The following is a 15,090-nucleotide window of genomic DNA, read 5'->3' on the forward strand; positions in this document are numbered from 1 at the left end:
GAGTCGTGATAAGGGCCTCTGAAACGAAAGAGTGACCGTAATTTCATACTTGCTCACTACTCACTCATGCATTGAAACAGGGAGTTCAGTTCTCTGTTGGAAGGGTTTGGGGTGCATTTACCTACTTGGAAACGAATGCAACGCAGGCTCCATATGGGGATTTACTTGCGCCGCTGGAAGATACATATTCTCACACACAAAAAACAGCCACTGTAAACTTACGAACGCTGTCCATTAATGCTCTAGAATGCATGAAAATGTAGTAAATGCCAGTATACGACTGGTAAATGGGCTCTAGTAGCCCACAATTTAATAGTAGCCCACAAATACATGATAATAATATTCTGCGGCCCGCAGCGTCTTTATTCGTAAAAATGTGGCCCGTTGTACAATGGAAGTTGAGAACCCCTGCTATACAGTATGTCGTATACTCGATGATGACTGCAGGGAGCTTTGAGTCTAGTGTCCTAGTGCCTTTTTCTTGTTTTCCTCGTAGTCTGTTCTCTGCTGCCTAGAGTGTATGAAATTTGGTCAGCATTGGTGGCAAATAGTAGCGTAATGAGATGTGTTAGTAATGTTGATTCTTTTCCCTTCTTTTACAGTCATTTTTGCGAACGAGAATATAAGTGGAGTTTTGTAACCTGCCTCCATAGATATTTCTGCGCACTGAACTGATTACATTATCGTTGCGTTTTCTAGTATCGGGGAAAAGTTCATCAAACTGGTAAGTTTCTTGCTGTGTAATATGGTAAACTTTCGATAGAATTGCCATTGTGCTTTGAATTATCGTGACCTGAATATGGTTTTGAGTTCTTGGTGAATCACTTCACTTGCAGCCTTCGAATCGGAGTTGGAGAGAGTAACGAAATATAGTCATACGCCTGTATGGAATCCGTGTCCTGTGCTCACACCACTTCTGTCTTTTGTAATATTTTTTATTAAATTACTTCACCATGGAAAATCATCGCTGCTAACCTCATATATCAGGCAAAACGTACCGAGGTTCCAGTACGGGTCATACCAAAGTTGTCAGCGTGATGGACCTCTGTCAAGCAGGCTCAATCAGAAGCGTTTATTCTAGTTATCTCTTTGTCTCGTTTATGATAACATAATTTTGTTGGGTAATGTCTCAGATGTGATGATATTTAGCAACTGTTTCTGTAAAGTCTTTGCTACCGTTGATTTCAAAGACTATACGACGAGTCGTTTCGACACCTTCCTATCTTTTAATTGTATCACAGTATTGTGTTTTGAAAGGATAAAATTATTACCAGACTGCAGTTGTTTAATCAGTGGCATCTTGTTCAGGTCCTAACAAGGATCCAGACTGGAAGGTCGATTTTGCACAAATTGATTGATTGATTGGCAGTTGGCTGTTGACATGCAGATTGTCATAGACATCCTAATTCTCACTATGCAATGGCACACCAATGCAATGGAGTGGGTGCCATTTAAGTAATGCATTATCTATACGCACTAGGCTTAGCTTCCTACTGTCCACATTGATACAAATCATACAATCAAAATACACACCTTATCTCATTGTTTTAGCTATTTCTATACCAGTAAATTATGGATCATGAACTGCAAATCAGATATTTATCATTAGATGAGATTTAAATGATCGTCTAGGACTACCATATTCAATTCATTATCTGATTAATAAATGCCAGATTGCCCTTTACCCCTTATAGCAGACCAGGGCTTTGTGCGACCAGCTGAAAGTTCCTTGACATTTGAGACTGTAAAGCCTATTTAATAATAGTAATGCATGGACAAAAACTACTGTGAACTGATCTGGAAATGCCTTTTATATTGAAGTCTAGTTTCTAGTAGGCCTACCGTGATTACGTGTCCTACGTTCGTACTTCGTAGTGTGAGGAATCCAGGTTCGAAATGAAGCCAATAAAGCATCTTATGCTGTAAAAATTGAGTTATGCGAGTCGCTATTACCATATTCAAGTTCAAATCTTGTATGCTGCCAGGTCTGTTCTTTGAACAGTTGCATCGTCCGTTTCGTTTCCAAATCCTAATTCGTAAAATGATGCAATCAGGGCACGTGATTAGCAGTCATCCTCGCTCACAAAATGTCAAGACAATGAACTGAACTGAAAGCTGACGTTTCAACAAGATTTGCAACACACATATTTGCATACTGGAGTCGGCGGTGAACCGGCCTTTTTAGTTCATGGGGAACACCGAGCAGGTCTCCGTGATTAAGGAATGTAATTTGAGTTGGTATTATGAGAAAAATCATGCAGTGATTACATACACTGGGTGGATGCGGACCTGCTAGCGACGCAGCCTAATAATAATGCATCCACTTAGCAACATGTATTAACAATGTAATTCACTGCTTTCAATTTGGAAATAAAACTCAACGCCGCGGAACATAGTCTCAACTTTTGTTTCTGCCCGCCAACGTTTTTTATGCTTCACATTTTGCCCGTCGTTAAAAGTACCGGTAATTTCCCACCCCTGCCTTACAATAAAGTCTTGCAATCCATAGGTTGTATTCTATTGGTTTGCGCACAATGTTTCATGTTAGTTATTGTGAATACCCTTGCCATGTAACATGGCCGAGTCTGTTTATTATTTGTTTGCTGGGCTCTGAATTTTTAGCTTTCAGACCTGCGGATACATGATGATACTCGACTCCATACCATGCCTTACTCGCATTGATAAATTTTAACAAAAAATACATGTTTCTCGATTTTTGTGTAGCTTAACTGGATTTTTGTTAGGAGTTGGATTCTGTAAGTTGCCTCAGCCTCATCTTCGAGTTCGTATGGTTTTTCATAATTTTGTAATCAAGTAAAGGCAGTTTGTGTTGCATAATCACAAAAACAGGAAGTACACAATCATTATGTTTTGTCTTAATACTTTATCTCTACGACTCTACCCTACATGTTTGTCAGCGCCATGAACTAATTTTTAAATCCTGTTGAAACCATTTTGGTTACAGCAGGTACTCGTAACTTCTGCGTTCATAAATGGAGCATAGGAAATGTTGTGTGCAAAATTCTTCTTGTGTGTTTGCACTACCATGCATATGTGTAACTTTCTCAAGATGGTGTGTGATGTTGATTGCTATTTTGAAATGACCTGTGGGGTTCCATTAGGCTCTTGCAAATCTTGAATTTCAACCCCTATATTGTATTTGAATTCGTCTTGGCGGTTCATCTACACAAGTTTATTTCTCATTCATGTAATCCTTACCATACTGCCGGTGTGCCAATCATGGTGGTGCTGTATTTTGCTTCCATACTATCTAATGATTGATCTTGTTTCAGGAGAAACCTGCCGTCTCAACATGTAGAATATAGCAGTAAATGTCTAGCCTTGGTATTTTACCTATTTTCCCATAATATTATTTGCAAAAATGCTTCAAATCAACCATAATTGCTGATTTTACTTTAAGTGCTTTGCCATGTACCGAAGTTGGCAGCAAGTACACCGTGGTGTGATTTCTAGAGGTCGTGTTTATCACGACCACATCATGACATCATGGATGAGGTAATATCACAAACAGTTGCACATTTGAAACCCTTTTTGCGAGACAACATGAATGCGATTGTGTCTATCACTCATTCTTCATTATCCTGATCACTTATTGGAATGCAATGAGCCTGCATTAAAATCGCTTCGTTTTGTGGTAGTGGATATCTCCTCTTCTGGTTTTTCTTGGCTGCTGAGAGTGACATTGTAAAGAATTCTCATTATGAGTTTGTACTAACAGGTTATGCAGTAATTCTTTTTGGTTGATCATGGCATTTTTTCGAGAACCATTGATCATGTAGTTATGTGCTTGCTAAACGTTCTGTGAGCGAGCCTAGATTACATGAAATTGTATGAGCCTATATGGTAACCTATCGGATATACAATTTTTGCACGACTGTCTTGGGTTTCATTTCTGTGATGTAGGTGTTTTAGACATAATTAATGGCTTGTTGAAACTGCGATTTGGTTTTCATGTGGAATGTAGCTTCTTACTATTTTTGTATGCAGAATATGACACAGGATTATTAGCTTGTGTAATAACAGCAGTGTGATATATTAGCTGTTCATATGAATCGCATCACCACATCCCACGCATGAGACTTCATATGGATATATTTGTGAGTTTTTTTGTAGAGAATGCAGTATTAATTTCAAGGCTTTTAGTCATTGAAGGAACAGTAATCGATTTTGGAAAGCGCTGCTATAATGCTGATAATTGTGCAGTCAACGAATTCTGTTATGGGAGTTGTGAGGTGATTGTCGGCATGGGTTCGATCATGCGAATAACTTGCCTGCAGAAATATAGAGTGAAGATTCACTTTGTTACATTGGTGCTCTTGCATGCCAGACACAAGCGGTAAACTCATAGTAAAAGAACTTGTTCATTTACCAGTCGGAAAGCCTGTGCGTTGAGAACCTTGAATCATTGGTACTGAATTGCCCGACCAGGTTTGTGATATTATGCAATAGTGGCATTGCAATGCCGGGGATCGTGCGGTCGAACGAGTGAAGATGGAGAGCGAAAAGGATATCCAAGTCGAAGAGGTTTCTAGTAAATGCATGTCATTGTGTGTCGTGTGTCTCTTGCTGATATTCATCAACTCTGAGCAAATACACGTGCATGCCATATGAAAGACCGCAGCTATTTGAAGGACAGTCACCAGCAGCATGCTTTTCTTGCAACACGAGTGGACGTGCGACTCACCCGTGGTCTACTTAATTGACTTGCTTAACATGTAGACATGTGGACGATTATTTTGTTCGATTCATATCTGTATGTACGATGAGGTACCAAACCCGTATATCTTACGCTGGGTTGAGAAACATAGTTCAATGCCTGGTACGGTAGTGCTTGCAGTCTTGTATTCACGTGTACATGCTTCTTCCCTGTTTCTCTTTGGTTATGGATGGTGTCGCGGGATTGTGGGCGAAAAAATATAGGTAAAACGGCAGTACAAAAGCGTTTACATTCGAAACCGAGCATGGTTAAATATCAAGTAATCCTCTGACACGGTCATTCTGCTTCTTGGACAAATGCCATCATATATCCTCATTTCACTTTTTGAGACACGTCGGTTGGTAATGGCGAAATGTCTCGCATTAATAACATGACGTCACTCGCTTACGTAGCCTTCGTAGGATGTCCCGGAATTGATAATATTTTCAACCGGCTGTTGCGTGTTTGTTATCAGATTTCCAATTGTTAAGCGTACCTAGGTGCAAATACAAACGCAAGTTGAACCGCACCAGTGGGAGTGGCGCGCCCAGTGTTCTTGCTACCGCATGTGTTCTTAGCATTGGCTCAGTACTCACGGTGACTTGTTATTACGCATGTAATTTTGCTTCTACGAGTGTAGATATTTTGTGGTAGGCAATCGCAGATGAACTAACTAATCGACTAAACTACCGCACACTAACAATCGTACGTACACCTCTATCGATTTCGGCGCTGTGCCGTCACACAAATAGCCATGTAAAATTTGTTGTGAACGTCGTCTTGCTGGCGAATCGTGACTTTAACTCGAAAACATGATGCGTGTTTGACGTTAGCTACATATTGCGTAATAAATAGGGCTTGGCACAATGATTCGAGTTCGTAATTATAGTTTCGATACTTTCTCCCATTGTGGAAGCCTCAAAGTACCAGATTGGTCGTATCACAGCATCCAAAACGATCGCGTTAGCGGAAATCGCAATTCCGTGACTTCATGATCAACCCGCCACATAATTTCAGAATGCTATGAAATTGGTAAGGTCGGAAAACTACCAAATTATCTCTAATGTGACGGAGGACTGCTAGTATTTACTTTGTGGTGACGCAGAAGGTACGTATTCGAACTTAACGTATCACCATACTGTGACATTATAATAAGTGTAACTAGGAATACTCGGCTGGACGGTTAATTCGGATTTAAATCGCGAAGGTGGCCGATTTCGCCCAGCCCTAGTAATAAACTAAACTGAGCCTTTAAAAGCGGACCTGACGCGTCGACCTCTACCTCGACAGCAACCGCTTTCATCCTGTCGTATATTCGTCGTGAATTCGCCACGGAATGCTTTGGACGTGCATTGTGCAACTTATATCCGCTTTGCTGACACAAAAGCTTATTGAGCGCACGTTCGTTCGACGATAAGTGAGTCACTAAGTCTCGCTTGCGGCGGTAGTGCGTCATAAACCAGTCTCACTATTTCCCATGTCAGTAACGCCCGCGAACATGATCGACTCAGAACGATGCCCGAGCATGACGTAAAGCATGTTTCTGAGCTATTCGCTTTCACAGTTTCCCGTAGCGATAAATAATTCAGTATGTCCATATACAACTGCGTACGATTGTTGAATTTCTAATTGCGGGTTGGGAGTAGCAACACTGCGTTGCGATGGTACCAGGGCTTGAACGAGATGAACCAGGTGGCATTCGCATCTCGAACGTAAAATAAATCGAATTAGCGAGCCTACAGCGCAGAGAATTACGGGTGACGGGTATATGAACGGCGATCGATTCAAATGAAATTTTGCGAAGCCAGTTCAATGGAAGTCGCTCGACGCAAATAATTCAAGTTTGAAGCGTGCACAGGCGCAGTATCGTGAACGCGCGCCTCTTTATTTTCGTTATCACTGATATGCGCTCGGAGTATATTCAATTCGGCGTCACATACTTCTAATCGATTGTTGACGCGCCTTTCTTGACTCGAGTCTCGAGGGATCGTCTGGCAAAGTCGACAATCTTAGTGCGCAATATTCCCGAGTTGATATGTACTCGGCAGCTGTCGTCCGCTATCCTTTTGAGCATTTGAGGCTGTTCTGTATCTCATTTCACATCAACGGGTGCTATTCTATTGCTTGCGCGTTTAGTAAGTGCTAATGCCTTGTGCGTGTTAAGTATATCAGGAATGGCCAAGGCTTCGTATGTTTCCCTGTCACTGTTATCAGATCCACGCTGTTAGCGACGTCTTTCGTCTGGTTTAGGTTTTAATTGGCGTGGAATAGTCGCACGGCGAGCTGCTTGTTTTTTTTCATTCTGCGGTGCTAATCGGTAGAATCGTTATTGTTTCTTAGCTTCTTGTATGACTGTTGTGTTTAATTCTACTGGATTTTGAATGACGAAATATACTATTAATTCTACTCTTCAAATGAACTCGCTTAAGCAAGGGCAGCAGGTAGCACAGGTGACTTGTATGCTTGGCATGCTTTTATATTTCAGTTCCTTTTGAAAGTGGTGATAGTGTTTACTGGAACAAATTCTGGTCATGAAATTCAGATCTATCATACACGGCACAGACAGTACTTTTCGGATATTTAAATTTGGAGTCGTATTGAAATGGTGATCAAAATTTCCCGCTTTGCAATGTAATAGGCATGCCTGCAGGGATCTCTTGTTACTTTTTACCAGTCCTAGTACGTTTTTTTATCTCTCGTTCAGGAAGCCGACGACCAAGCCACCGCTGCTTCGACGGTATCTGCGACAGCCGCAGTTACCTCTGCGAAAGACGAATATCCAGGGTCGTCGCAGGCGGCAGCCTTGCACGTGTTGCCACCGACACTTGGAGTTCCCGGGTCGGTGGCTCAAACAGCACCATACTCCGCAGTCCAAATAGCAGCAAACCTTGGAATAAATAGAATACCGATGACTGCACAAGCAGTCACAGGACAAGTCAAACTTGACCAGTTGCAACAGCTCCAAAGCCCAGGAATGTTTCCACAGGCATACATCATGGCAAACGGGCATGCGCAGGAATATACGCAAGCTGCTCAAGTAGTCGGAGCAGCTGGTCAAATTATACCTCCACCGGTAGGTTATTAAAGCTTTTTCAAATTGTGTTTGGTTCTTCTATGTGCTCTCGTATTCAGCCACCTGTCGAAGGATCTATACCGGGCCATATACAACTACAAAGCGGTCAACAATTACAGCTACAAAACAGTCAACAATTGCAACTGCAAAATGGTCAACAAATACAACTGCAAAATGGTCAGCAAATGGTAATGATGGATCCGAATGCAGTAGCTGGGTCGGCAGGAACCGTGTTGTCTACACAGTCGGTGTCTGCTAATGCGTCAGTGGTCACATCAGCCGAAACAGTGACGGTAAGAAGACACTTCGACCCGAGAGGCATTCAATAACATGTGTATCCGCAGTTAAATGTTGAGTAGTGCGATAAATGAAGAATATTTACTGAAATTTTCCAGCAGGGAGTCGTCTGAAGGCGGAACACCTAAAAGGTGTGGAGTATGTTTGATTTCAGCCTGGGTGAGGTATTGTGAATGGCGGATGGCTTGTTTTGAAATAGCTTGAATTTATATATCATGAATGAGCAAATGATCTCTGTCCTTTCACACACACTATGCATAATATTGTGATACTTTACTTTACGGGAAATGACTAAACGTTCAATTCGTCAGTTGTCTTCCAGTGTTCCCTCTTATTTATTACTGTATGCAAAGTGACATCCCACAAGGTTGCTTCTCTAGATATTGTTTTGTGTCTTCCTGTGGGTTATGTTCACCGCTTGCATCTAAAAGGGTTGTTGGCATTATAACACCCTGTGATAAACCTTGCATGATTGCCTGTGCCATTCCAATGTTATCACGGAGGGGAGCACTGCTGGTATCATATCGTGAACATGAGCCTTTGCGATTTCTCTATTTCTCTCTTCCTTGAGTCTCTCTGGCCTTGCGAAAGTTATGAGTATTTGTATATTTTATGCAAACTGTATCTGTTTGTTTTCTCTGGATGCTTGGAAAATGAGATAAGAGTAGCATCGCACAAATTTGCTGGGACAATGCCAGAACGATACTTTATGTAATTCTGAGTAATTTGCAACAACATTGGTGGAAATGATCAGAAGTGTGATGAATTTTATGCTTAACACGTAGAAAATGTCAAAGTGGGGCAAACATTAGCCCTTTAAAATTCATGTGAACCACCTACTTCAATTTCTCACCATGCCGGCAAGTGGCAATATATGACCCCTGGCGAATGTGTGGGGATAGTCTGTCTGAGATCAAATGTGTCTTGAATTGAGTATATGTAAAACGCTCCCTGTAATGTCAAGTCGTGATAATGATTGTGCAGTCCTGTTTACTATCAGATTGCTTGTCCTCTTGCTATCTTGTAGGATGATTGGTAGATAACAAACTGTTAGAAATGTGATTTTGATTTGGATGAGTATGCTTATATTGGATTCGACCAAAATCATGTCGTCTCGTGTTTTATCTTGAATGATACCACTTTTATTTGAATGCAAGTTTGACTACTTTGTCATTGTAAATCGGTAGGTGGTGTTATCTAACATAGATATGAGTAATACCTGCCTGGCTTTTAGTAATTGCACTAATCACCACTTATGAAGTATTTTCAATATGTTAAGCACCAACCTTCAGTTGCATCCATGGTGGGGAATTCGCAATGGAGTGCCATGTTTTAATCCAATTTAATTTTTGTGGTCCGTCATTCCATATTGACTATTGAGCAATGAGTCTATACGACCATGATCTGATATGTGTGTTACCCTCTAGTCTTCAGCCGCCGATGGCATGTCCACTCTGTCAGGGGAGCAAGCATCAGGTCAAAGCAAACGCCTACATGTATCGAACATTCCCTTTCGATTCAGAGACCCTGACTTGCGAACAATGTTTGGGGTAAGGGCTGACATTTATTTCTTCTGTCATAATTTGATATTTAATGTTCCTTTACAGAAATATGGGAAAATAGAGGATGTTGAAATCATTTTCAATGAGCGAGGATCCAAAGTAAATCAAATGTTCAGTGTTTGATTTGTGGCATGATTTGACTCGCGTACTTTCTACCTCAGGGGTTTGGGTTCATTACGTTTGACACAAAGGAGGAAGCAGAATGTGCAAAGAAAGCATTGAACGGGACTATCGTTGAAGGGCGTAAAATTGAGGTATGCTATTTCTGTGCACTGTATGGCTGTAAAGATTTAAAAAATTGAATTCGCATTATCAAATCGGTGGTTGAATATAGATTTTTCAACATAGTGACAACATTGATAAGTGCGTTACATAAAAAATGTGATGATCTGATTTGTATTGTACGAGTACGAGATGTACACTTTTCGTTGCCAAACATCTGTCTGGAGGTCCGGCAGTCCGTTTTATCTACAAACCTGTATGACTGGTACGAGGTCTTTGCATGCAGCTGACGCTGATCAATGCTTCTGACGGACGAATCTGAACTCAATGTTCATGTTGTTGGAAGTAGGTGTAAATTTTCATTCCTGTCAATGTTTTAGGTGAATGATGCTACAGCACGAGTTCAGACAAAAAAACAAGCGGTTCCCTTGATAAACGGTAAGACAAAATTGACTGGTGCATGTGAATTGCAATCCCATTCGACATGTTTTACATGTCGATTTGGTGGAACCTATTTTGCCTAGACTCTTCAGATCCTTTCCGTTAAGCACTTTCAGTGTCACTATCTTAGTAAAGCATATGCGGTGATTAGTACTTTATAATGCATTTACTGATATGATTTTGCAACCCTCACTTGAGCTTGTAAGGCAACGTGGCCTGTGACAATGTGTGATACAATGCATACTGTTGGGCCGTTGTGCAGTGGGTGTGCCAAATGTAATGTTGGTGCCTGTTTGTGATAAAAGCGATTATTCTTGCATGTTTCGGTTTCCGTGCTGATTATGCATATGCTTAGAGCAACGTCTTTATAATTTTTCCAACTTATTCTAATCTTGTGATTATTCATAATTTGAAGTTTGCTATATATATGTTTAATTGTTTTGACATCATATATATTCATGAATTTGAAAAAGATGAGCTGATTAAGCTCCATTAAGATTGCACCAAGCGTACAGTAGTTGTTCTTTCTTCTAATTGCTATAATTATTGCAGTGCATATTACTTTTCTGTGCCAAGAAAGAATTAGGTAGTTTATTCCATTAGTAATGTGTAATCGTGTATGCTCTCTCTTCACATGTTTCTTCTGATCACTGGTTGCTGTTTGTGTCACCTAGGTTTGAAATTGGCTCCGGTGGTTCCTAACCTGATTGCAACCGATCCATACGGTACGTAGCCGGGTTGTAACACTTGTTGCCCATGTCTGTAACTCTGGACAACTTACGTCTAGTACCAAAATCCGTCTGACTTGCCTTGCCGGCATTACTTAATGTACAGGGCTATGTCTTATCTACAAGATGTTTAATTATTGTAGAAAATTGGAACTGATTCCGCGCAACATTGTACTATGCAACAGCTTTTTCGTCATTAAAATATTCAATATGAAAACCTCTTTTTGTAAGTCTATCTTCGGATTAATTTAAGAATTTTTGTGATCTTGAACTGGGTACACGAATTGAACATTATGTTATTTTAGTAAAATTGATCCGGTAATGCACTCCAAACTGTGTTTAAGAGTTGAATGTCCATATTTTGGCTAGAAGTAAAAAATTAAGTCCCACAATCTCTTCTAGAAAATGCTAATCATAATTAGCTTCACCCAAATTGACTCGAGTTGTTCAGTAGACATGGGCAAATCTGCATGTGTTTGCATGTTCAATTTTTTTATTACTAGCCAGTATTACTCAGCAACTTTGTGTTTGTGTTGTTGTTGCTATAATTGTGCATGGTTCTAGTGTCGTTCTTGCGATATGTTGTCACTGTCATATTCGGTTGAAATAACCCACGTTGACTTCAGCCGCTGCAGTTGCCAGGATAAATCCTGTCGCTGCTAACGCGTACAGGCAGGCAGCACTTATTGGCGGGAGAGGCCGTAATTTATTTGCAACCACCGCGCTCAGACCGGCCACAGCCATTGCCGCACCAAGTGCTATGGCGAGTAATGGCTTGATGCAGTGAGTATTCTGAAGGGACAACGCCTATATTGGATGTGTATTTCATTCATCTACTTGTTCTAGGGTTGTTTATGATAATAATTACACGGCGTTGGCTCTGGCGAATGGAGTGACGGGACAAGACCTGCAAGCACAACAGGGTCTTTGGGTAGGGCTGAAGTCGGATTTGTGGTATGAAATCTGTGTGTCAGTGCTCTTTATTTCCGTAGACGTTACCCGGATTGTCGAGTCAAGGTGTTGTGGCTTATGGCGCGCCTCAGTATCCTGGGACGAGGTACATTTCCGCTGGGGCTGGAGCAATGGCGGCACAGGCCGGAGGCACGATAGCGTACGTGCTTCCGAGTCAAATGAGTCAGATGACAATGGCACAGGTAAACATTCCCTCGACTTTATAATCTGAACGATAGAAAGTTATCTTGTTTATTTATAGCAGGCTGTTTATACAAATGCAGCGAGCGCTTTCACATCGACCGCGACGGCGGCTGTCGCGTACCCTGCCGGGGCTGGAGTGGCAGGTGCTGCGCCAGCTACCGCAGTTTATGCCGATCCCTACCAACAGGCTACGTTGGCGCCCACTGCTGTAAGTATTTACGTGATGCTAGTGGTGATATGAGTGAGCGAATTTCCAAGGGGTGACTGTTGAAGAAATTTCTTGATCAGTGTATCGCTGATCACTCCCCTGTGTTCTCTTTGCAGTCAGCTTTTGGGGTAGCTGCAGTATTGTAGCGCAGATTGTATAAGTCATGACAACTGCCCCTATAAGGATATTTGAGCAGGTAGGTGCGTGCTGAATTGACAACTGGTCGCATGCTGGCATGCAGGAATCGATCCTGGAACTTTGCGACGATATGTACATGTACTTCTCTATATATTTTATCTCGATGTGGAACGGTGTTCACTGCGCGGCTAACCATGCATATTGTACGCAAGAATCCGATTTCGTTTTGTGTCATGAGCCTCGAGTTATCCTTACCTTACCCCTAGCTGTTGTTCTAATGCTTTCAACGTTATTTGTTTGTCAACTGTCGGCATCAAATTTGAAATTGAGTGCTGATAGGTAAAAATTCTCACAGTATTCATTTCTATCAAGGATCAATCATATATTCATCTGCATGAATATGTTCTGCAAACTGGTTGGCTGTCAGTTATATTGTTAGTTGTAGAGAAAACGCAATTCATGAGATTTCGGCATAGCCGCTAGGTTTCATGGTGTGATGATCTAATTTCGAAATTCATATTGCTATGTGCCTGAACTCCACATGATACATATGCAATACCAGATCCCTTACGACAATACGCAAAGTGGGACACTTGCATGCCAGCATGATTTTATTCGGTACACACCATTGAAGAGGTAATAGCATAGTTACCAATGTGACATTCGCCTACTTGCTAGCTGTTGATTATTGTTGATGAGTACTGCAATTTAAAGTTGAATCAAATGTGTGTGCTGTCTCCTGGGTAATCTATTGATGCAAGCTTCTGGTGACGGTTGGAAAGATGTTTTTCTCATGGGAAGAAATTGTGTGGTTTCTCCCATGGGCCTATGTCTCCCTTAAAATATATTAATTTTTCGTTCTCTAACCATTGGTAATTGTTGTATCAGGCTACACTTGCCGCCTATCGTGGATATCGGTATTCTCCGTACTAATGACAACCTTGTGGACCTTGGTATCTGGATGTCAACTTCGTTTGTGACAGCAGTTTACTTCCTACAAGACCGCAATACGTCGAGTGCAAAAGGCCGTAACTGCCACGATTTCCGTCCACAATACATGACAGATGCACCAACAGACAACTAATAGTATGTCCATAATCCGCAGCAGCACATTTGTTGTTATGCAATGTACTATTGAACTTGTGTCGACACTTATTTTTTATAAAATACTCGTCTTTTTACTTATTTTTTATCCCTTCTGCCCATTTGTGTTTGCATTTGGGATAAAGTAAATCTGTAAATTACCATACACAGCATCGTTCACTTTAGTAACTTGCATATATGTGTACGGCGAAGAATGTAAATGTGTTGTGGACTGTAATGAAATGAAATGAATAGAGTAGATGTATGATATTTTGATGACCGCTCGCAACTGGCTTGAAATTTACGGAAGTTATGATGACGGTGCAATTTTATGGTTTGGTGTCAATGCCCGGATATAGCATATAACTTACTGCCCAAGATCTTTTTTACGAGAATTCTGTTTGCAGTATTGTCATGTTTGAAATCACCATGTTGGTAGCGTGTCTTGAATTTTGATGACTCCAACTGTTTTGGTACACCTTTGTGGTGATTCCGTGAAATATATCCGTGATCTGACGAGAAGGATTGCACCTAGGGATAAACTGGCTGACCAGTCGTTTTTAATCCATCATGTGCCATCCTGTCTATATCATGTTTGTTCATAGCTGTTGATGCACCTTATTGTAACAAAGACAATAAAATCCTTCCAATGCGAATCTGCGAACTTTCCTTTGAATTAACCTGCTGTATCAGAAAGAAGGTGTGTCAATATGATCAGAATTTATATATCCAATCAAGTGAAAGAATGGGCGGAGTGCAAATCGGTTGCAAAGAACTGGGTGAGGAGAAAGGTAACAGTGATAGAGCGTGTGGGAAAGGGGAAAAGTAGTAGCTAGAAGAGGATGATAGCTCAGTGGCAGATGACGCGGATCTCACCACAACGATAACTCCCTACTAGTCGCCATTAGGAAAAATTCGGTGACATTGATACCAAATTCGTAGAAGGTCAAAATGTGCACGATGAGTTCAGTTTTATGCAGGGTTGTAATGACTCGAGTCACGATTTTCTGATGACTCGAGTCAATCTGTGTATTGACTCGAGTCATTGCGCATGACTCGAAGCAAGTCATTTACTCGAGACTCTGACGGCCAAGACCGACATTTCATTGTAATTTCGAAGTCAACACACTATTGGGATTTCGTCTGTTGGTACTGGTTCTTGAATATGCGACTCGACCCTCTGCTCGCTGACTTGGACTCGGTGGTGAATTGAAATGACTCGACTTGACTCGAGTCAAAACTATAAAAGTGAGATTGACTTGTGACTTGGTTACAAACCTGGTTTTATGGAAATGGACGCAAAAGTAGTTATAACCGAAAACGTCAAAGCGAAACCAAACTCGGGTCCGTGGTCATTTTTGGGTCCGCGAGACAATTTTTAGGAACGCGAAGCACGCTCAAAAAAATTCATACGATCTAGAAAAAATCAATTTTTTGGAAGGTAAAAAAATTCCGGCACCTTATAT

The 15,090-nt window shown here is 41.2% G+C and overlaps 1 protein-coding gene across 8 annotated transcripts; it reads left to right on the forward strand.

Moving 5' to 3' along the window:
• The first annotated feature begins 549 nt into the window (after nucleotides 1-549).
• Nucleotides 550-14,280, forward strand: LOC145449486 (uncharacterized). Of its 8 annotated transcripts, none has more exons than XM_080327849.1 (15): nucleotides 550-724; nucleotides 3,422-3,516; nucleotides 4,394-7,167; nucleotides 7,422-7,790; nucleotides 7,850-8,083; nucleotides 9,515-9,637; nucleotides 9,695-9,748; nucleotides 9,811-9,903; nucleotides 10,252-10,309; nucleotides 10,987-11,037; nucleotides 11,667-11,823; nucleotides 11,887-11,971; nucleotides 12,033-12,194; nucleotides 12,254-12,403; nucleotides 13,430-14,280. In XM_080327849.1, the coding sequence occupies exons 3-15, from the start codon at nucleotides 7,099-7,101 to the stop codon at nucleotides 13,472-13,474; spliced, it is 1,650 nt and encodes a 549-aa protein (XP_080183975.1). In that variant the 5' UTR covers nucleotides 550-724; nucleotides 3,422-3,516; nucleotides 4,394-7,098; the 3' UTR covers nucleotides 13,475-14,280. The 8 variants fall into 8 exon arrangements, 7 of the variants coding, with proteins under 7 accessions (XP_080183975.1, XP_080183977.1, XP_080183980.1 ...); XM_080327851.1 differs by having other exon boundaries at nucleotides 4,394-4,545; XM_080327854.1 differs by lacking the exon at nucleotides 4,394-7,167.
• Nucleotides 14,281-15,090: the final 810 nt, after the last annotated feature.

The sequence above is a fragment of the Botryllus schlosseri genome, chromosome 11 (assembly GCF_051294905.1).
Source record: "Botryllus schlosseri isolate E-star chromosome 11, Bs_hap1, whole genome shotgun sequence".
Classification (NCBI taxonomy): domain Eukaryota; kingdom Metazoa; phylum Chordata; class Ascidiacea; order Stolidobranchia; family Styelidae; genus Botryllus; species Botryllus schlosseri.